The sequence below is a fragment of the Mirounga leonina genome, unplaced genomic scaffold, assembly GCF_011800145.1.
Source record: "Mirounga leonina isolate KUSES-001 unplaced genomic scaffold, KU_Mleo_1.0 Mir_493, whole genome shotgun sequence".
NCBI lineage: Eukaryota > Metazoa > Chordata > Mammalia > Carnivora > Phocidae > Mirounga > Mirounga leonina.
The window spans coordinates 3,655,632-3,677,212 of NW_023270780.1; the positions used below are offsets into that span (position 1 = coordinate 3,655,632).

Sequence of the window (21,581 nt, forward strand, 5' to 3'; positions counted from 1 at the left end):
ATTTCTTTGTGTCTTCCTCAGTTTCTTTCATGAGTATTTTAGAGTTTTCTGAATACAGATTCTTTGCTTCTTTGGTTAGATTTATTCCTAGGTATCTTATGGTTTTGGGTGCAATTGTAAATGGGATTGACTCCTTAATTTCTCTCTCTTCTGTCTTGTTGTTGGTGTATAGGAATGCCACTGATTTCTGTGCATTGATTTTATATCCTGCCATTTAACTGAATTCCTGTATGAGTTCTAGCTGTTTTGGGGTGGAGTCTTTGGGTTTTCCACATAAAATGTCATATAATCTGCAAAGAGTGAGAGTTTGACTTCTTTGCTGATTCAGATGCTTTTTATTTCTTTTGTTGTCTGATTACTGTGGCTAGGACTTCTAATACTATGTTGAATAGCAGTGGTGATAGTGGACATCCCTGCAGTGTTCCTGACCTTAGGAGGAAAGCTCTCAGTTTTTCCCCATTGAGAATGATATTGGCTGTGGGTTTTTTATAGATGGCTTTTCTGATATTGAGTTATGTACCCTCTATCCCTATACTCTGAAGAGTTTTTTTTTTTAAAGATTTTATTTTTATTTATTTGAGACAGAGAGAATGAGAGACAGAGAGCATGAGAGGGAGGAGGGTCAGAGGGAGAAGCAGACTCCCTGCTGAGCAGGGAGCCCGATGTGGGACTCGATCCCGGGACTCCAGGATCATGACCTGAGCCGAAGGCAGTCGCTTAACCAACTGAGCCACTCAGGCGCCCTGAAGAGTTTTGATCAAGAAAGGATGCTGTACTTTGTCAAATGCTTTTTCTGCATCTATTGAGAGGATCATATGGGTCTAGCTCATTCTTAATGTATTGTATCACACTGATTGATTTGCAGATGTTCAACAAACCTTGCAGCCCAGGAATAAATCCCACTTGGTCATGGTGAATAATTCTTTTAATGTACTGTTGGATCCTATTGGCTAGTATTTTGGTGAGAATTTTTGCATCCATGTTCATCAGGGATATTGGTCTGTAGTTCTCCTTTTTGATGGGGTCTTTGTCTGGTTTGGGGATCAAGGTAATGCTGGCCTCATAAAACGAGTTTGGAAGTTTTCCTTCCATTTCTATTTTTTGGAACAGTTTCAGAAATAGGTATTATTTCTTTAAATGTTTGGTAGAATTCCCCTGGGAAGCCATCTGGCCTTGGGCTTTTGTTTGTTGGGAGATTTTTGATGACTGCTTCAATTTCCTTAGTGGTTATAGGTCTGTTCAGGTTTTCTATTGTTTCCTGGTTCAGTTTTGGTTGTTGATACTTCTCTAGGAATGCACCATTTCTTCCAGATTATCTAATTTGCTGGCATATAGTTGCTCATTATATGTTCTCATGCTTGTTTGTATTTCCTTGGTGTTGGTTGTGATCTCTCCTCTTTCATTCATGATTTTATTTATTTGGTCCTTTACTTTTCAATAAATCTGGCCAGGGGTTTATCAATCTTATTAATAATTTCAGCTCCTAGTTTCGTTATCTGTTCTACTGTTCTTTTGGTTTCTATTTCATTGATTTCTGCTCTGATCTTTATTATTTCTCTTCCCCTGCTTGGCTTAGGCTTTATTTGCTCTTCTTTCTCCAGCTCCTTTAGGTGTGTTTGAGATCTTTCTTGTTTCTTTCTTTTTTTTTTTTTAAGATTTTATTTATTTGCGAGAGAGAGAATGAGAGGGAGGAGGGTCAGAGGGAGAAGCAGATTCCCTGCTGAGCAGGGAGCCTGATGTGGGACTCGATCCCGGGACTCCAGGATCATGACCTGAGCCGAAGGCAGTCGCTTAACCAACTGAGCCACCCAGGTGCCCCATCTTTCTTGTTTCTTGAGAAAGGCTTGTATTGCTATATACTTTTCTCTTAGGACTGTCTTTGCTGTATCTCAAAGATTTTGAACAGTTGTGTTTTCATTATCATTTATTTCCATGAGGTTTTTTAATTCTTTAATTTCCTGGTTGACCCATTCATTCTTTAGTAGGATGCTCTTTAGCCTCCATGTATTTGAGTTCTTTCTGACTTTCCTCTTGTGATTGAGTTCTAGTTTCAAAGCACTGTGGTCCGAAAATATGCAGGGAATGATCCCACTCTTTTGGTACCGGTTGAGACCTGATTTGTATTTGGGTTGTGGTCTATTCTGGAGAATGTTCCATGGGCACTAGAGAAGAATGTGTATTCCGTTGCTTTGGGATGGAATGTTCTGAATATATCTGTGAAGTCCATTTGGTCCAGTGTGTCATTTAGTCTTTATTTCCTTGTTGATCTTTTGCTTAGATGATCTGTCCATTTCAGTGAGGGGGGTGTTAAAGCCCCTCACTATTATTGTATTTTTGTCAATGTGTTTCTTTGCTTTTGTTATTAATTGGCTTATATAATTGGCTGCTCCCATGTTAGGGGCATAGATATTTACAATTGTTAGATCTTCTTGTTGGATAGACCCTGTAAGTAAGATATAGTGTCCTTCCTCATCTCTTATTACAGTCTTTTATTTAAAATCTAATTTGTCTGATATAAGGATTGCCACCCCAGCTTTCTTTTGGTGTCCATTAGCATGGTAAATGGCTTTCCACCCCCTCACTTTCAATCTGGAGGTGTTGGTTCTAAAATGAGTCTCTTGCAGACAGCATAATGATGGGTCTTGTTTTTGTATCCAATCTGATAGCCTGTGTCTTTTTATTGGGACATTTAGCCCATTTACATTCAGGGTAACTATTGAAAGATAGGAATTTAGTGCCATTGTATTGCCTGTAAGGTGACTGTACTGTATATTGTCTGTGTTCCTTTCTGGTCTATGTTATGTTTAGACTCTGTCTTTGCTTAGAGGCCCCCTTTCAATATTTCTTGTAGGGCTGGTTTCGTGTTTGCAAATTCCTTAATTTTTTATTTGTCCTGTAACCTTTTTATCTCTCCTTCTATTTTCAATGACAGCCTAGCTGGATATAGTATTCTTGGCTGCATATTTTTCTCCTTTAATGCTCTGAATATATCATGCCAGGCCTTTATGGCCTGCCAAGTCCCTGTGGATATGTCTGTTGCCAATGTAATGTTTCTACCATGGTAGGTTACATATCTCTTGTCCCAAGCTGCTTTCAGGATTTTCTCTGTCCCTGAGACTTGTAAGTTTTACTATTAGTTGCTGGGTAATTGACCTATTTTTATTGATTGTAGGGGGGGGTTCTCTGTGCCTCCTGGATTTAATGCCCGTTTCCTTCCCCAAATTAGGGAAGTTCTCTGCTATAATTTGCTCCAATATACCTTCTGCCCCGCTCTGTCTTTCTTCTTCTTCTTCTGGCATCCCAAGTATTCTAATATTGTTTCGCCTTATGATATCACTTATCTCTTGAATTGTGCCCTCGTGATCCGGTAGTTGTTTATCTCTCTTTTTCTCAGCTTCTTTATTTTCCATAATTTGGTCTTCTATATCACTAATTCTCTCTTCTGCCTCATTTATCCTAGTAGTTAGAGCTTCCATGTTTTATTGCACCTCATTAATAGCCTTCTTGATTTCAACTTGGTTAGATTTTAGTTCTTTTATTTCTCCAGAAGGGTTTCTCTAGTATCTTCCATGATTTTTTCAAGGCCAGCTACTATCTTTAAAATCATCATTCTGAACTCTAGTTCCAACATCTTTCTAATGTCCGTATTGATTAGGTCCCTGGCAGTCGGTACTGCCTCTTGTTCTTTTTTTTGAGGTGATTTTTTCCATCTTGTCATTTTGTCCAGAAGACAATAGATGACTGAGAGAACAAAATGCTAACAGGGTAACAATGACCCCAGAAAAATATACACTAAGCAAATCAGAAGAGACCTTAAACCGGGGGAAAAGAAAGGGAAAGAAAGAAAAAAGAAAAACCAGAAAATGAAGAAAGATAAAAAAAAAAGAATATGATCAAATATGATCAGACTGGTGCATAGATCAGTGCCACACACTAGATTTTGGGTGTATTTTGGTCTGTTAGAAGAAAGTGCCTCCCAAGGTTTTAAAGAAAGAACAACTTATGTATGTACAAAAATAAGGGTAAATATGATGAAGGGATGGAATATTACTTTAAAGATGAAAATTATAAAAGATTTTATAAAAGGAATTAATAAGATAAGAATTTTGTTGAAAAAAGAAGAGGAATTAAAAAAAAAGGGGGGTGGGGACAGAATGTGATCAGGCAGGAGACTAGAACAAAGCCATACACTAGAGTTTTAGGATATATTTTGGTCTGTTAGAAGAAACTGTATCCCAAAATTTTAAAGAGAGAACAACTTATATATATATATACCAAAAATAAGGTTAACTACTATGAAGAGATAGAATATGACTCTAAAAATGAAAAATAAGTTTTTTAAAAAAAAGGGATTGATAAGATGTTGGTTGAAAAAGGGAAAAAGAAAAATTTTTAAATAAGAAAAAAAAGAAAATTAAAAAAATTGACTTTGAAAGACTAAAGAATCAGGGGGAAAAAAACACAAATTCTATGTGCTGTATTCCCCTAGTGCTGGAGTCCTGCCATTCTCACTGATCGGTAAACTTGGTCTTGGCTGGCTGTTCTTGCTGATCTTCTGGGGGAGGGGCCTGTTGCTGTGTTTCTCAAGTGTCTTTGCTGGAGGCAGAATTGCCCCGCCCTTGCCAGTGCCAGGCTATGTAATCTGCTAGGATTTGCTCTCCAGAGCTTTTGTTTCCTGCAAGCTTTTGGTACAGCTTTGGAGGATGAGAGTGAAAATGGCGGCCTCCCAGTCTCTGCCCCGGAGGAGCCGAGAACTCGGGGCCCCACTCCTCAGTGAGCCCCCAGAGAAAAGCAGTCAATCACTCCTGTGATCCCGGTCTCCCACTGGAGTCCATGCTCACCTGGCCTGTGACCAAGCATTTCTATCTCTTACACACGACCCCATGTGGAGTCTCCAAACCCAGCAGATCCCTGCAGTGCGCTCCCGGGCCACTCCTCCCAGGGGAGGAAGGTGAGTCTCCCCAGATCTGCCACTTGTTGGTCCCTGCTGGAAGAGCAGTGGCCCGACTGTGCTGCAGATCATGGTTTATGGCAACCCCAAGCTGAGAACCCACTCCTCGGCTCTGTCTCTGCAGCCAGCTTCCCCCCTCCGATACCTGGGAGCTCTGCCACACTCAGGCACCCCTGGTCTTTCTGTGACCTCAAGGGTCCTGAGAGCACAAGGTCCCAGCGAGGGTTCCACCCCCCACTTAGCTACTGGAGGGATGTCACTCAGTGGAGCAGACTTCTAAAAGTTCTGATTTTGTGCTCCACTGCTCTATCAGTTGCCAGTAGCAGGCTGATGCAGGCTCCCTCTCCCTGCAATCTATCTTCCCGTATGTCGCCTCGGATTCACTTCTCCACAGGTCCTACCTCCAGAAAGTTGTTGCTTTTCTGTTCAGAGAGTTGCTGCTATTCTTTTCTTCGATCTCCTGTTGAGTTCATAGATGTTCAGAATGGTTTGATCCCTATCTAGCTGAATTCCTGGGACCAGATGAGATTTAAGTCTTCTACTCCTCCGCCATCTTGCTTCTCCCCTGCAGTCAGTCACTCTTGTCTCACCAGTTTCCGTCAGAACTCTGTATTCACCCAATCCTGTGATGGAGCATTTTTATTGCAGGCATGCAACTGAGTTTCCAAAACTCCAAATTTTATGGACTTCTGCAGTGCAGAGCTGCACTGTTCCTCCTGGAAGAGGAAGGGTGAGGTCTCACCACACTGCTGCTTTTTGCTGGACCCCTGCCAGGAAAGTGGTTCCACAACCATGTAGCAGTTCACATTATATGGCAACACAGAGCAAAAAGCTGACACCTAGACTTCCTGTTTTCCGCTGGCTTCCCCACTTGTATGCCTGTGAACTCTGCCACTCTCAGGCACCCCTTTTCTTCTATGTGACCCTCGGGATCCTGAGACCACACTGTCCCACCTGGGATTCCACCCTGCATCAGCATCTGAGCACCTTTATGCCAGGGACATACCCCACGGTAGCAGACTTCTAATAGTTCTGATTCTGTGTTCTGCTGCTCATAATATTTTGCGTTAGCCTCCTTAAACTGGCTCCCTCTCTTCTGCCATATCCTCCAATATATCACCCGGGATTCAAGTCTCCACATCTCCTACCTTCCACAAAGTGGTCACTTTTCTATTTGTAGAATTGCAGCATTTCCTTTCTCAGATCTCCAATAGATTTTGCAGGTATTCAGAATCATTTGGTAAGTATCTAACTGTATTTTAGGGACCAAACATAGGGTCCCTTACTCTTTTGCCATCTTAACTACCTCCCAATCTCCATCTTTTTGTACTTGTTGAGGCCTGATTCATGGCCCAGTATGTGATCTATTCTACAGAGTCCCTAGTGCACTCAAAAAGAATCTGTATTCTGCTGCTTAAGGATGAAATGTTCTGAATATATCTGTTAAATCCATCTGTTCCAGGGTGTCATTCAAAGTCATTATTTCCTTGTTGATTTTATGCTTAGATGATCTATCCATTGCTGTATGTGAGGTGTTAAAGTACACTCCTCATATTGTATTATTATCAGAGAATTCCTTTATGTTACTGTTTTATATATTTGGGTGCTCCTTAGTTGGTGGCATAAATATTTACAATTGTTGGATCTTCTTATTGGATAGGTCCTTTATTATGATATAGTGCCCTTCTTCATCTATTGTTACAGTCTTTGGTTTAAAATCTAGGTTGTCTGATACAAGTATGGCTACTTTGGATTCCTTTTGATGTCAATTAGCATGATAATTTTTAATCTGCAAGTGTCTTTAGGTCTAAAATGAGTCTCTTGTAGGCAGCATATAGATGGCTCTTATTTTTTATTATATATTCTGACACCCTATGTCTTTTTTGTTTGTTTGTTTTGTTTTTTGGTTTTTTTTATGTTCAATTAGTTCAACATCATTAGTTTTTGATGTATTGTTCAGTGATTCATTAGTTGCTTATAATATCCATTGCTCATCACCACACATGCCCTGCTTAATGCCCATCACCCTGTTGCCCCTTACCCACCCCCCATCTCTTCTGTAACCCTCAGTTTGTTTCCTGGAGTCCAGAGTCTCTCATGGTTTGTCTCCCTCTCTGATTTGTTCCCATTCAGTTTTCCCTTCCTTCCCTTATGGTCATCCACACTACTCCTTATGTTCTACATATGAGTGAAACCATATGATAATTGACTTTCTCTGCTTGACTTATTTCACTTAGCATAATCCCCTCCAGTGCCATCCATGTCGATGCAAATGGTGGGTATTATGGGTATTACATTATGAACCACATCTTCTTTATCCATTCATCTGTTGAAGGGCATCTGGGATCCTTCCACAGTTTGGCGATTGGAGACACTGCTGCTATGAACATTAGGGTGTGTATGCCCTTTATTTCACTATGTCTATATCTTTGGGGTAAATACCTAGTAATGCAATTGCTGATTCAGATGGTAGCTCTATTTTTAATGTCTCGAGGAACCTCCATACTGTTTTCCAGACTTGCTGTACCAGCTTACATTCCCACCAACAGTGTTGGAGGGTTCTCCTTTCTTCACATCCTCTCCAACACTTGTTGTTTCCTGTATTGTTGTTTTTGGCCATTCTAACTGGTGTAAGACAGTATCTCATTGTGCTTTTGATTTGTATTTCCCTGATGGCTAGTGATGTTGAACATTTTTTTCATGTGTCTATTAGCCATTTGTGTGTCTTCTTTGGGGAACTGACTGTTCATGTCTTCTGCCCATTTCTTGACTGGATTATCTGTTGTTTGGGTGTTGAGTTTGAGAAGTTCTTTATAGATCTTGGATACCAGCCTTTTATCTGTAGTGTCATTTGCAAATATCTTCTCCCATTCTGTGGGTTGCCTCTTTGTTTTGTTGACTGTCTCCTTTGCTATGCAGAAGCTTTTTTTTTTTTTTGAAGATTTTATTTATTTATTTGACAGAGAGACACAGTGAGAGAGGGAACACAAGCAGGGGGAGTGGGAGAGAGAAAAGCAGACTTCCCGCCGAGCAGGGAGTCTGATGCGGGGCTCGATCCCAGGACCCTGGGATCATGACCTGAGCCGAAGGCAGACGCTTAACGACTGAGCCACCCAGGTGCCCCTGTGCAGAAGCTTTTTAAGTCCCCAAAGTCCATTTTTGCTTTTGTTTCCCTTGCCTTTAGAGACATGTCTCAAAGAGGTTACTGCCTATGTTCTCCTCTAGGATTTTGATGGATTCCTGTCTCATATTGAGGTCTTTCATCCATTTTGAGCTTATCTTTGTATATGGTGTAAGAGAATGGTCCACGTTCATTCTTCTGCATGTGGCTTTCCAACTTTCCCAACACCATTTGTTGAAGAGACTATCCTTTCCTTTTTCCACTGGATATTTTTTCCTGCTTTGTCAAAGATTAGTTGACCATAAAGTTGAGGGTCCATTTCTGGGGTCTCTATTCTGTTCCATTGATCCATGTGTCTGTTTTTGTGCTGATACCATGCTATCTTGATGACTATGGCTTTAAATACAGCTTGAAGTCAGGCATTGTGATGCCCCCAACTTTGGTTTTCTTTTTCAACCATCCCCTGGCAATTCGGGTCTTTTCTGGTTCCCTACAAATTGTAGGATTGTTTGTTCCAGTTCTGGGAAAAATGTCGATGGTATTTTGAAAGGGATTGCATTGAAAGTGTAGATTGTTCTGGGCAGCATAGACATTTTGACAATGTTTGTTCTTCCAATCCATGAACATGGAATGTTTTTCCATCTCTTTGTGTCTTCCTCAGTTTCTCTCATAAGTGTTCTGTAGTTTCTGCAATATAGATCCTTTACTTCTTTGATTAGGTTTATTCCTAAGTATCTTATGGTTTTGGTGCTATTATAAATGGAATTGATTCCCTAATTTCTCTTTCTTCGGTCACATTGTTAGTGTATAGAAGTGCAACTGATTTCTGTGCATTGATTTTGTATCCTGCTACGTTGCTGAATTGCTGTATGAGTTTCTAATAATTTGGGGGTGGATATTTTGAAGAGTTTTAATCAGGAAAGGATGCTGTATTTTGTCCGTTGCTTTTTCTGCATCAATTGAAAGTATCACATAGTTCTTGTTTCTTCTTTTGTTGATGTGATCTATCACATTGATTGATTTGTGAATGTTGAACCACCCTTGCATCCCCGGAATAAATCCGACCTGGTCATGGTGAATAATCCTTTTAATGTAGTGTTGTATCCTATTGGCTAGGATCTTGTTGAGTATTTTGGCATTCATGTTCATCAAGGATATTGGTCTGTAATTCTCCTTTTTGATGGGGTCTTTGTCCAGTTTTGGGATCAGGGTAATGCTGGCCTCATAGAACGAGTTTGGAAGCTTTCCTTCTGTTCCTATTTTTTGGAACAGCTTCAGTAGAATAGGTATGATTTCTTCTTTAAATGTTTTGTAGAATTCCCCTGGGAAGCCATCTGGTCCTGGACTCTTGTTTTTTGGGAGGTTTTTGATTACTGTTTTAATTTCCCTGCTGGCTATTGGTCTGTTCAGATTGTCTATTTCTTCCTGTTTCAGTCTTGGTAGTTTATAAGTGTCCAGGAATGCATTCATTTCTTGGAGATTGCCTAGTTTGTTGACATATAGCTGTTGGTAATAAGTTCTAATAATTGCCTCTATTTCCTTGGTATTGGTCATGATCTCTCCCCTTTCATTCATGATTTTATTAATTTGGGTCCTTTTTCTTTTCTTCTGGATAAGTCTGGCCAGAGGTTTATTAATCTTATTAATTCTTTCAAAGAACCATCTTCTAGTTTCATTGATCTATTCTACTCTTCTTCTAGTTTCTATTTCATTGATTTCTGCTCTAATCTTAATTATTTCTCTTCTCCTGCTTGGCTTTATTTGCTGTTCTTTCTCCAGCTCCTTTAGGTGTAAGGTTAGCTTGTGCATTTAGGATTTTTGTAATATTTTGAGAGAGGCTTGGCTGGCTATGTACTTCCCTCTATGGACTGCGTTTGTAGTATCCCATAGGTTTTGAACAGTTGTGTTTTCATTTTCATTGTTTTGCATTAATTAATTTCCTCTTTAATTTCCTGGTTGACCCGTTCATTCTTCAGCAGGATGCTTTTTAACCTCCAAGTGTTTGTGTTCCTTCCAAATTTTCCCTTGTGGTTGAGTTCCAGTTTCAATGCATTGTGGTCTTAAAATATGCAGGGAATATTCTCATTGTTTTGGTATCAGTTGAGACCTGATTTGTGACCCAGTATGTGATCTATTCTGGTGAAAGTTCCATGCACACTCCAGAAGAATCAGTATTATGTTTTTTTAGGATGGTATGTTCTCTCTCTCTCTATATATATGAAGTCCATCTGGTCCAATGTGTCCTTCAATGCTCTTGTTTCTTTGTTGATCTGCTTAGATAATCTGTCTATTGCTGTAAGTGGACTGTTGAAGTCTACTATTAATGTATTATTATCAATGTGATTCTTTACTCTGGTTAATAGTTGGTTTATGTAGTTGGCTGCTCCCATGTTGGGGGCATAGATATTTACCATTGTTAGATTTTCTGGTTGGATAGACCCTTTAAGTATGATATACTGTCCCTACATCTCTTATTATAGTGTTTGGCTTAAAATCTAATTTCTCTGATATGAGAATTGCTATCCCAGCTTTCCTTTGAGGTCTGTTGGCATGATAAATGGTTTTCCATCCCCTCACTTTCAATCTGGATGTATCTTTAGGTTCAAAATAGGTCTCTTGTAGACAGCATGTGGATGGGTCCTGTTTTTTTATCCAATCTGCAACCCTGTGCCATTTTATGGGAGCATTTAGGCCATTCACGTTGAGAGTGATTATTGAACAATATGAATTTATTGTCACCATGTGCCTGTGAAGTCCCTGTTTCTATAGATTGTCTCTGTAAATTTCTTTTCTATATCACTCTTGCGGTCTTTCTCGTTTTATAAAATCCCCCTTAATATTTTTGCAGGGCTGGCTTGTTGGTCACAATTCTTTCAGTTTCTGCCGGTCTTGCTCTGCATCTCTCCATCCATTCTAAATGACAGCTTTGGCGGATAAAGTATTCTTGGCTGTATGTTCTTCTCATTTAGTACCCTGAATATGTCTTTCCAACCCTTTCTGGCTTGCCAGGTCTCTGGATAGGTCTGATGTTATTCTGATGTTCCTCCCACTGTATGTAAGGAATCTCTTCCCCCTAACTGCCCTTAAGATGGCTTCTTTGGTTCTTAGATTTGCGAGTTTTACTATTACATGCCGGGGTGTTGGCCCATTTTCCTTGATCTTGGGCGGGGTCCTCTATGCCTCTAGGACATGAATGTTTGTTTCATTCCCCAGATTAGGGAAGTTCTCAGCTACGATTTGCTCAGATATATCTTCTAGTCCTCTCTCTCTCTCTCCATCCTCTCAGGGATCCCAATAATTCTGACACTGGAGCGTTTCAGGGCGTCACTTATTTCTCTAATTCTGTTTTCATGGATTTTGAGCTGTTTCTCCCAAACCTCCTCTTTTTCCTTATTTTCTATCAATTGGTCTTCTAGATCGCTAACTCTTTCTTCTGCCTCATTTACCCTAGCTCTTAGAGTATCTAGATTAGATTGGATCTCATTGACAGCATTTAAAAAAAAAAAAGATTTTATTTATTTAACAGAGAGAGACACAGTGAGAGAGGGAACACAAGCAGGGGGAGTGGGAGAGGGAGAAGCAGGCTTCCTGCCAAGCAGGGTGCCCAATGCGGGGCTTGATCCCAGGACCCTGGGATCATGACCTGATTTGAAGGCAAATCAGGAGCCTAATCAATGAGGAGCCCCTCATTGATAGCATGTTTAAGTTCTGCCAGTTCAGCTTTCATTTCTGCTCTTAGAGACTCTATGTTGCCATTATTCGATTTCTCCATTCTAGCTATTGTCTTCATAACTGTTACCCTGAAGTCCATTTCCGACATCTTGGTTATATCTGTATCCATTTGTAAATCTGTGGCAGAAGTCAGTCTCTGAGTCTTTCTTATTTTTGGGGTTCCTCCTCGTAGTCATTCTGTTGAGGGGTGGTTGAGGGAATGTACAGAGTCCAAATTATTGAACACAACACAAGCAAGATGCACCTGTTTTTTACTTTATTTTATTTTTTATTATTTTATTTTATTTTATTTTATTTTATTTTATTTTATTTTATTTTATTTTATTTTATTTATGTTATGTTTGTCAGCGTACAATACATCATTAGTTTTTGATGTAGTGATCCACGATTCATTGTTTTCGTATAACACCCAGTGCTCCATGCAGTACATGCCCTCCTTAATACCCATCACCGGGCCAACCCATCCCCCTACCCCCTCCCCTCTAAAACCCTCAGTTTGTTTCTCAGAGTCCATGGTCTCTCATGGTTCCTCTCTCCCTCCGATTTCCCACCCTTCATTTCCCCCTTCCTTCTCCTAATGGCCTCCATGCTATTCCTTATGTTCCACAAATAAGTGAAACCATATGATAATTGGCTTTCTCTGCTTGACTTATTTCGCTTAGCATAATCTGCTCCAGTCACATCCATGTTGATGTAGAAGTTGGGTATTCATCCTTTCTGATGGCTGAGTAATATTCCATTGTATATATGGACCACATCTTCTTTATCCATTCATCTGTTGAAGGGCATCTCGGCTCTTTCCACAGTTTGGCTATTGCGGACATTGCTGCTATGAACAATGGGGTGCATATAGCCCTCCTTTTCACTACATCTGTTTCTTTGGGGTAAATACCCAGTAGTGCAATTGCTGGGTCATGGGGTAGGTCTATTTTAAATTTTCTAAGGCACCTCCACACTGTTTTCCAAAGTGGCTGTACCAACTTGCATTCCCACCAACAGTGTAAGAGGGTTCCCCTTTCTCCACAACCTCTCCAACATTTGTTGTTTCTTGCCTTGTCAATTTTTGCCCTTCTGACTGGTGTAAGATGGTATCTCAGTGTGGTTTTGATTTGAATTTCCCTGATGGCCAATGATGATGAACATTTTTTCATGTGTCTGTTAGCCATTTGTATGTCTTCTTCAGAGAAGTGTCTGTTCATGTCTTCTGCCCGTTTTTTGACTTGATTATTTGTTTTTTGGGTGTTGAGTTTGAGAAGTTCTTTATAGACCTTGGATACCAGCCCTTTATCTGTAGTGTCATTTGTAAATATCTTCTCCCATTGTGTGGGTTGCCTCTTTGTTTTGTTGACTGTCTCCTTTGCTGTGCAGAAGCTTTTTATCTTGATGAAGTCCCAAAAGTTCCTTTTCACTAGCCTTTGGAGATGTATCTTGAAAGAAGTTGCTGGGGCCGATGTCAAAGAGGTTACTGCCTATGTTCTCCTCTAGGATCTTGATGGATTCCTGTCTCACATTGAGATCTTTCATCCATTTTGAGTTTATCTTTGCGTGTGGTGTTAGAGAATGGTCAAGTTTCATTACTCTGTTTATAGCTATCCAATTTTCCTAGTACCATTTATTGAAGAGACTGTCTTTTTTCCATTGCATATTTTTTCCTGCTTTGTTGAAGATTATTTGACTATAGAGTTGAGGGTCCATATCTGGGCTCTCTATTCTGTTCCATTGGTCTATATGTCTGTTTTTGTGCCAGTACCATGCTGTCTTGGTGATCACTGCTTTGTAATATGGCTTGAAATTGGCCACATGATGCCCCCAGTGTTGTTTTTCTTTTTCAACATTTCCTTGGCGATTTGAGGTCTTTTCTTATTCCATACAAATTGTAGGATTGTTTGTTCCAGCACTTTGAAAAATGTTATTGGAATTTTGATTCGGAGATGCACCTGTTTATATGGACCTTATGGTTGTTGGCCTCTTGTTCTCCCAGCCTGTCTTCTGGGGGATGGGCCTGCTGCAGTGTTACTCAGGCAACCCTGTTTGGTCAGAGTTGCCCTGCCCCCTGTGTGGGCTCAGTGACAACCGGATTTTTGGGGCTTCTGTTCTCTGGCAGCTTTCCCTGGTGGCTTTTCTTGTCTCTTCCGAGAGTCAGAGCAGAAGAGACCGTTTCCAACCCTCTGCCTCAGAGCAGAGAGATTGCAGTCTGTTCTTCAGTGAGCTCTCCAGACCACATTATGTCCACTTCTGTCTGTGCTGCTATAGACTGCAGCGTCCTGGGTTGTGCGCCCCTCAGCAGGGCTCCCAGTCTTCCCCTCCAGGTTGGGGCATGTATTTGCCCTTTGTGCTCTAAGACCTCCAGCTGCCCCCAGTTCACACGGGTGGCCCTGCCACTCCAGGTTTCAGTCCGGGGGGCTGTCCCACCACTACCAGTCTGTGAGTCTGTGCCCTATCCCCAGTGCGGGAGACTACTGGGATCCCACAGTGCAGAATCCCAAATGCTCCCTCCCCCTTCTGTTTATCTTCCATTATCTGCCCGCAGAATCATGGCTCTCCACTTCATACCTCAAAACTAACCGCCTGCGATATTCTGTTTGTAGAGATCCAGGTCTGTCTTCTTAAATCTCAGGCTTATTGTTCAGAGTGGTCTGGTGGATATCAGGTCAATTCAGGGGAGTGGTTGGAAGAGGGTATCCTATTCCTCTGTCATCTTTTCCCAAGTCCTTTATTTATATTTTATTTTATTTTTTATTATGTTATGTTAATCACCATACAGTACATCATTAGTTTTTGATGTAGTGTTCCATGGTTCATTGTTTGCATATAACACCCAGTGCTCCATGCAATACGTGTCCTCCTTAATACCCATCACCAGGCTAACCCGTCCCCTCACCCTCCCTCCCCTCTAAAACCCTCAGTTTGTTTCTCGGAATCCATAGTCTCATTTATTCATTTTCATTTTATTTATTTTATTTTATTTTATTTTATTATGTTATATTAGTCAGCATACAATACATCATTAGTTTTTGATGTAGTGATCCACGGTTCATTGTTTTCGTATAACACCCAGTGCTCCATGCAGTACATGCCCTCCTTAATACCCATCACTGGGTCAACCCATCCCCCCACCCACCTCCCCTCTAAAACCCTCAGTTTGTTTCTCAGCGTCCATAGTCTCTCATGGTTCATCTCTCCCTCCAATTTCTTCCCCCTTCATTTTTCTCTTCCTTCTCCTAATGTCCTCCATGCTATTCCTTATGTTCCACAAATAAGTGAAACTGTATGATAATTGACTTTCTCTGCTTGACTTATTTCACTTAGCATAATCTCCTCCAGTCCCATCCATGTTGATGTAAAAATTGGGTATTCATCCTTTCTGATGGCTGAGTAATATTCCATTGTATATATGGATCACATCTTCTTTATCCATTCATCTATTAAAGGGCATCTTGGCTCTTTCCACAGTTTGGCTATTGTGGACATTGCTGCTATGAACATTGGGGTGCATATGGCCCTTCTTTTCACTACTCTTAATAACAAGTTTTTCTTCTTTTCTTGTTTTTATTAGAGATTTTTAAAAAAGATTTTATTTATATTTATTTATTTGACAGAGAGAGAGAACTGCAGGGGGAGTAGCAGAGGGAGAGGGAAAAGCAGGCTCTCCACTGATGTATTATTTGTTTCAGCATACAGGTCTGTGATTCATCAGTCTTACACAATTCACAGTGCTCATCATAGCACATACCCTCCCCAAAAAAGTCAACTGCTTTGAATGATTACCATAAGCTACTTTTTCTAGTCAGTATTACAGATAACATGCCCCTCCTTGCTGGACTTTTAAAATAATTGTTACATTGACCCTAAGCAGGGTGCTCCCAGTGGCCTGTTCATGACACATCCTGACCACATCCAGTCATTCAGGAGCCCAGGCTTCTCCCATTGAGTCTGGTGTCTCAAAGCGATTTAGGGCTCTATTGTATCTCTGTATTCAATGGCAGCCATTCTGCAAAAGTAAAAAAAAAAATGGGAACATTAAAAATAGCAATGTTTGTCAGGGGTTGGGGAGAGGAAGGAACCAATAGACAGAGCTCAGATGATTTTAAGGGCAGTGAAACTCTCTTGTACTATAAGTGTGTGTGTGTGTGTGTGTGTGTGGTGAACATTACATAGATATCACAAAAGATATAGACTGGAGAACACCAAGAATGAACCTTGAGGTAAACTATGGACTCTGAGTGATAAGGATGTGTCCATAGAGTTTCCTCCTGTGTGAGTAATGTACCATCTGGTGGGGGATGTTGATAGTGGGGAAGGCTGTCCATGTGTGTGATTTTAGTAGATGTGTGAGACCTCTCTTCACTTTCTGCTCAGTTTTGCTGTGAACCTCAAACTGTTCCTAAAAAAAACTCTAGTAAAGGGGCACCTGGGTGGCTCAGTCAGTTAAGCATCTGCCTTAGGCTCATGTCATGATCCCTGGGTCCTGGGATCGAGCACCACATCATTTATTTATTTTTAAATTTAAATTCAATTAGCCAAGGTATAGTACATCATTAGTTTTTGATATAATGTTCAATGATTCATTAGTTCAGTATAACACCCAGTGCTCATCAGATCATGTGCCCTCTTTAATGCTCATCACCCAGTTCAATTTAATTAACATATACTGTATTATTGGTTTCAGAGGTACAGTCCAGTGATTCATCAGTTGCATACAGCACCCAGTGCTCATTACTTTAAGTACCCTTCTTAATGCTCATTGCCCAATTATCCCATTCCCCCACCCACCTCTCCTCCAGCAACCTTCAATTTGTTTCCTGGAGTTCAGTGTCTCTTATGGTAAGCCTCCCTTTCAATTTTCATCTTATTTTATTTTACCTTCCCTTCACTATATTCCTCTGTAATGTTTCTTAGATTCCACAGATCAGTGACATCATATGGTATTATCTTTCTCTGACTGACTTATTTCACTTAACATAATACCTTCTAGTTTCATCCATGTCATTGCAAATGGCAAGATATCATTTTTTGGTGGCTGAGTAATATTCCAGTGTGTGTGTGTGTGTGTGTATACACATACATATATATACCACATTTTTTAAAAAAGATTTTATTTATTTGTGTCAGAGAGAGAGAGAGCACAAGCAGGGGCAGTGGCAGGCAGAGGAGGCAGAAGGAGAAGCAGGCTCCCCACCGAGCAGGGAGCCCGATGCGGGGCTTGATCCCAGGACGCTGGGATCATGACCTGAGCCAAAGGCAGACGCTTAACTGACTTAGCCACCCAGGCGCCCCATATATACCACAACTTTATTGATTTATATTTCAATGAACATCTGGGCTCTTTCCATATTTTGGCTATTGTGGACATTGGTGCTATTGCACTACTATGTATTTATCCAAAGGATACAAACATAGTGATTCAAAGGGGCACATGCAGTCCAATGTTTATAGCAGCAATGTCTAATGATGCTTTGAAAATTAGTGTTTATTCAAAGAATGAATGCTGATGGATAGATTTGTATGACTTGATTACTATTTAGGGTAACTATCATATATTCAGTTATTTTTTATGTGTACATTTATAGTATAACAATTATTTTCTTTCACTAATAAACTAATATGACTAGTGTTGTGTTTATCACATAGCACAGTGATCAAAGTTTGTATAGTCTTTCTTAAAATATTTAAAAGTAAATGGAATATATTCTGAGTCTATTCAGAAAACTTAGCCCGTGTTTTGTTTTTTCATAGAACTTCTGCCCCCAGTAGGGACTTCTGATCTTGAACACCCATTGATGAATTTCACTTTAATTTGAATTTCAAAAGTGAAGGTGGAAGGAAATGCAATGTTTATAACAGCAGTGTCCACAAATAGCCCAAGATATATATATATATATATATATATATATATATATATATATATATGCAAAATAAGTCAGTCAGAGAAAGACAAATATCATATGATTTCACCCATATGTGGAATTTAAGAAACAAAACAAGAAAAGTAAAATCAGATAAAAACAGAGAAGGAGGCAAACCATAAGAGACTCTTAACAATGGGAAACAAACTGAGGGTTGCTGGAGGGGAAGTAGGTGTGGGGATGGGTTTATTGAGTGATGGGCATTAAAGAGAACACGTGATGTAATGACCACTGGGTGTTATATGGAACTGATGAATAACTGAACTCTATCTCTGAAACTAATGATACAGTATATGTTAATTAATTGAATTTAAATAAGATAAAGAAAAAAAAGAAATCTGCATTTGATCCTTTGGCAGGGAGCTATGTTTGTTTGTGAAGATGAAAAAGAAGAGAAACTATACCTTGTTGAAAGTTTACTGACAATTTTTATGCAATACAGGAGGTCATGACAATAAATTCAAAAGTAGTAGTATGAAGTACCAGTGGTGGCACAAAAGATGCAAATATTCTGACTAATCAACTACTGCAGCATTTTTTGTTCAGGACATGGAATGTATTACAATATTATTAGAGAAATTTTGGCTCCAAAATCATGTTTCTTAGCTCCCTGGTTAGGTTTGTCAATGGTCAATTAAAATAAAATCTGGAAAGTCCAAAATCTGAGTCTCAGACATTTTTAAAAAACGCTTATTTTATCCCAAAGCACTCAAATCACTTTGTTATATAGTTCTGAATATAGTTCCAAGTGCTATTTACTTCTTCCATTCACTGTTTTCTAACCAAAGAGCTTAGTGATTATGGAGCCTTACAAAAAAAAAAACAAAAAACAAAACCTGCACCAAACAAGAGGAGTAGAGTACAGTGCTACAGTTAAATAAAAGAACAGACATATGCCCCACTAAGAAAAGAAAGGATAATGGTAAATATCTTAATTCCATGCTATATTCTCATTTCTTCTTGGGTTAGTTCTTATCTTGAGTTAGTTTGTTTTCTGTTGGCCTCAAATGATTATTCGAAGTAATAACACCTTTGTTCTTGGGCATATTCATAGAGTGGAGTGTTGCTATCTAAGTAAAAGGAACCTGAGTTTGTTCTCTCCCTTTTATGGCAACCTCTGGCCTCCATGTTTCTTGCCTGCTTATCGTCCACATCCTGACTATATATTCTGATGCTTCCTAACAAACTTGATTCGGGCCCTTGCTTTTGCCTTTCCCCACTCCACATGATTGTACTGCTTGATAAATATCTATACCCATATTCTTCAGTTCCTTTAGGATCTTGGCTATCATGAGAGTGACTGGAAATGAATCCTTGACTTCTGCTTCTGCTGTCAATTGACTGCCCATAGCTGTCACTTGATTGTCAATGGCTATATACTTGTCTTTCATTGGTGCTGAATCCAGATTGACCCTGGATGTCTCCTGATTGTCTATTACTTGATCCCTGTCTTACTAAACTTGTGCTGGATCTTTCCTGCTCATGAGAAGATGTATCTCCCAAATGCTGCTGGCTGGATCCATGTATACCTATAGTGCTGAATTCTGATTGTCCATGCCTAGACCCTGATGGTTCATGAATCTGTTTCCCCCAATCTTCTGAATGCTCTTTATTATCACTATGGGATCCATGCTTTAGAGTTGAACTAAATGCTGAATGGCTGTGAGCTAATATGGACTCTCCATGGCTGGATACAGAATGATTGCTTGGCTGCCTATGAGTAGTAGATCCCTGCCTTCCATATGGAACATGGGTGTCACTTGATGGTTCGTGGTTTACTACTGAATGCCCATGAATAGATCCCTGCCTTCTAGTTACATTGGATCCAGACTTATTATGGGACTCAATTGACTGTCCATGACTTGAGCTTTGTCTTCCTACTATTTCAGTTGCTTTTGATCCTGTATGGTTAAACCTAGAAACTGATTGTCCATGTGTAGACACTTGATTGTTTGCAGCTCTATCTAATGACTGCAAAGGGCTAGAATTGCAGCTGCTTGTTCTGCTGCCCCCAGAAGGTCCATACCCAGACTGCCCATAGTCATATTCTGCATTTCCATAACTGCCATGTTTCCATCCTTGACCTGATCCATGTCGTTGTCTTCCACTAATCTGTGACTGAGAATGACTTATTCTAGATTGGGGATGACTGCTATGTGACTGTTTCCTTATGCTATCCTTGGACTGCCTATGAGTATCACGTGACTGTGTATGGCTGGACCCATGTCTCTCTATTGTGCCAGTTCCTAACTGCCCATGGGAAGATGTGGTATGTCCCTGAACAGAGCCTGATGATGTAGATTTGTCTCCTGTCTGCTCATGGGAGGACCCAAAATTCTGTGAACTTCTAGAAACTGGTTGCTTATGAATTGATGTCCGCCCTTGATCTATGACTGAATGTTTAGAACTATCTCCTGACTGTTCATTCCTAGATTTATACTTTCCAGTTGTATCAGTACCAGTGTGTTTGGGGACAGACCCGGAATGCCCATGGCTCAAAACTGAGTGCCTTTCATTGTCATTGGCCGCATGGACAGTAGATCCCCTTCTCCCAGTCCCATTGGATTCTGTCCTGGTGGGATGTCCATCCCCAGATCCAGCATGTCCCCTGGTGTCTCCTGACTGTCCATGAGTAGTTCCCTGTCTCCCTTTGACTGTGGATCCTGACTCTCCATGTTGAGATCCAGAGAGGCCATGAGAGGATCCTGCATGTGGTTGTGAGACTCCTGAGTGCCTTTCAGTGTCACTGGACTCACTGGCACTAGATCCCCTTCTTGCAGCCCAGGTGGATTCTGTCCTGGTGACTTGTCCATGACCAGACTGAGCATCTCTATTGGTGTCTCCTGACTGTGCATGAGTAGTTCCCTGTTTCCCTTTAGCTGTGGATCCTGACTCTCCATGTTGAGATCCAGAGTGGGCTTGAGAGGATCCTGCGTGTGTCTGGGGGACTTGAGAGTGCCTTTCAGTGTCACTGGACTCACTGACACTGGATCCCCTTGTAGCCCTACTGGACTCTGTCCTGGTGGCTTGTCCATGACCAGACCTAGCTTGTCCCCTGGTGTCTCCTGACTGTCCATGAATAGTTCCCTGTGTCCCTTTAGCTGTGGATCCTGACTCTCCATGTTGAGATCCAGAGTGGGCATGAGAGGATCCTACGTGTGTCTGTGGGACTCCTGAATGCCTTTCAGTGTCACTGGACTCACTGACACTAGATCCTCTTCTTGCAGCCCTACTGGATTCGGTCCTAGTTGCTTGCCCATGCCCGGAGACAGCATGTCTGGTGTCTCCTGACTGTCCATGGGTAGTTTCCTGTCTCCCTTTAGCTGTGGATTGTGACTCTCCATGTTGAGATCCAGAGTGGGCATGAGAGGATTCTGTGTGTGTCTGTGGGACTCCTGAGTGCCTTTCAGTGTCACTGGACTCACTGACACTAGATCCTCTTCTTGTAGCTCTACTGGATTCTGTCCTGGTGGCTTGTCCGTGCCCAGACCCAGCATGTCTGGTGTCTCCTGACTGTCCATGAGTAGTTCCCTGTGTCCCTTTAGCTGTTGATCCTGACTTTCCATGTTGAGATCCAGAGTGGCCATGAGAGGATCCTGCGTGTTTCTGTGGGACTCCAGAGTGCCTTTCAGTGTCACTGGACTCACTGACACTGGATCCCCTTCTTGTAGCCCTACTGGACTCTGTCCTGGTGGCTTGTCCATGACCAGACTGGGCATGTCTAGTGGTGTCTCCTGACTGTCCATGAATAGTTCCCTGTCTCCCTTTAGCTGTGGATCCTGACTCTCCAAGTTGAGATCCAGAGTGGGCATGAGAGGATCCTACGTGTGTCTGTGGGACTCCTGAGTGCCTTTCAGTGTCACTAGACTCA

The 21,581-nt window shown here is 40.9% G+C and overlaps 1 protein-coding gene and 1 pseudogene across 1 annotated transcript in view; both read right to left on the minus strand.

Annotated features, from left to right (window-relative positions):
- The window catches only part of LOC118000378, a 30,449-nt pseudogene extending 10,646 nt beyond the window's left edge, over positions 1 to 19,803 (minus strand).
- Positions 19,804 to 20,205: 402 nt separating this feature from the next.
- The window catches only part of FLG2 (filaggrin family member 2), a 4,501-nt gene continuing 3,125 nt past the window's right edge, over positions 20,206 to 21,581 (minus strand). Inside the window, exons 3-4 of the mRNA XM_034990087.1 lie at positions 20,754 to 21,572; positions 20,206 to 20,650 (exon numbers count right to left, since the gene is read on the minus strand). Of these exons, the coding sequence (XP_034845978.1) occupies positions 20,206 to 20,650; positions 20,754 to 21,572 (1,264 nt within the window). The remainder of the gene's footprint in view (positions 20,651 to 20,753; positions 21,573 to 21,581) is intronic.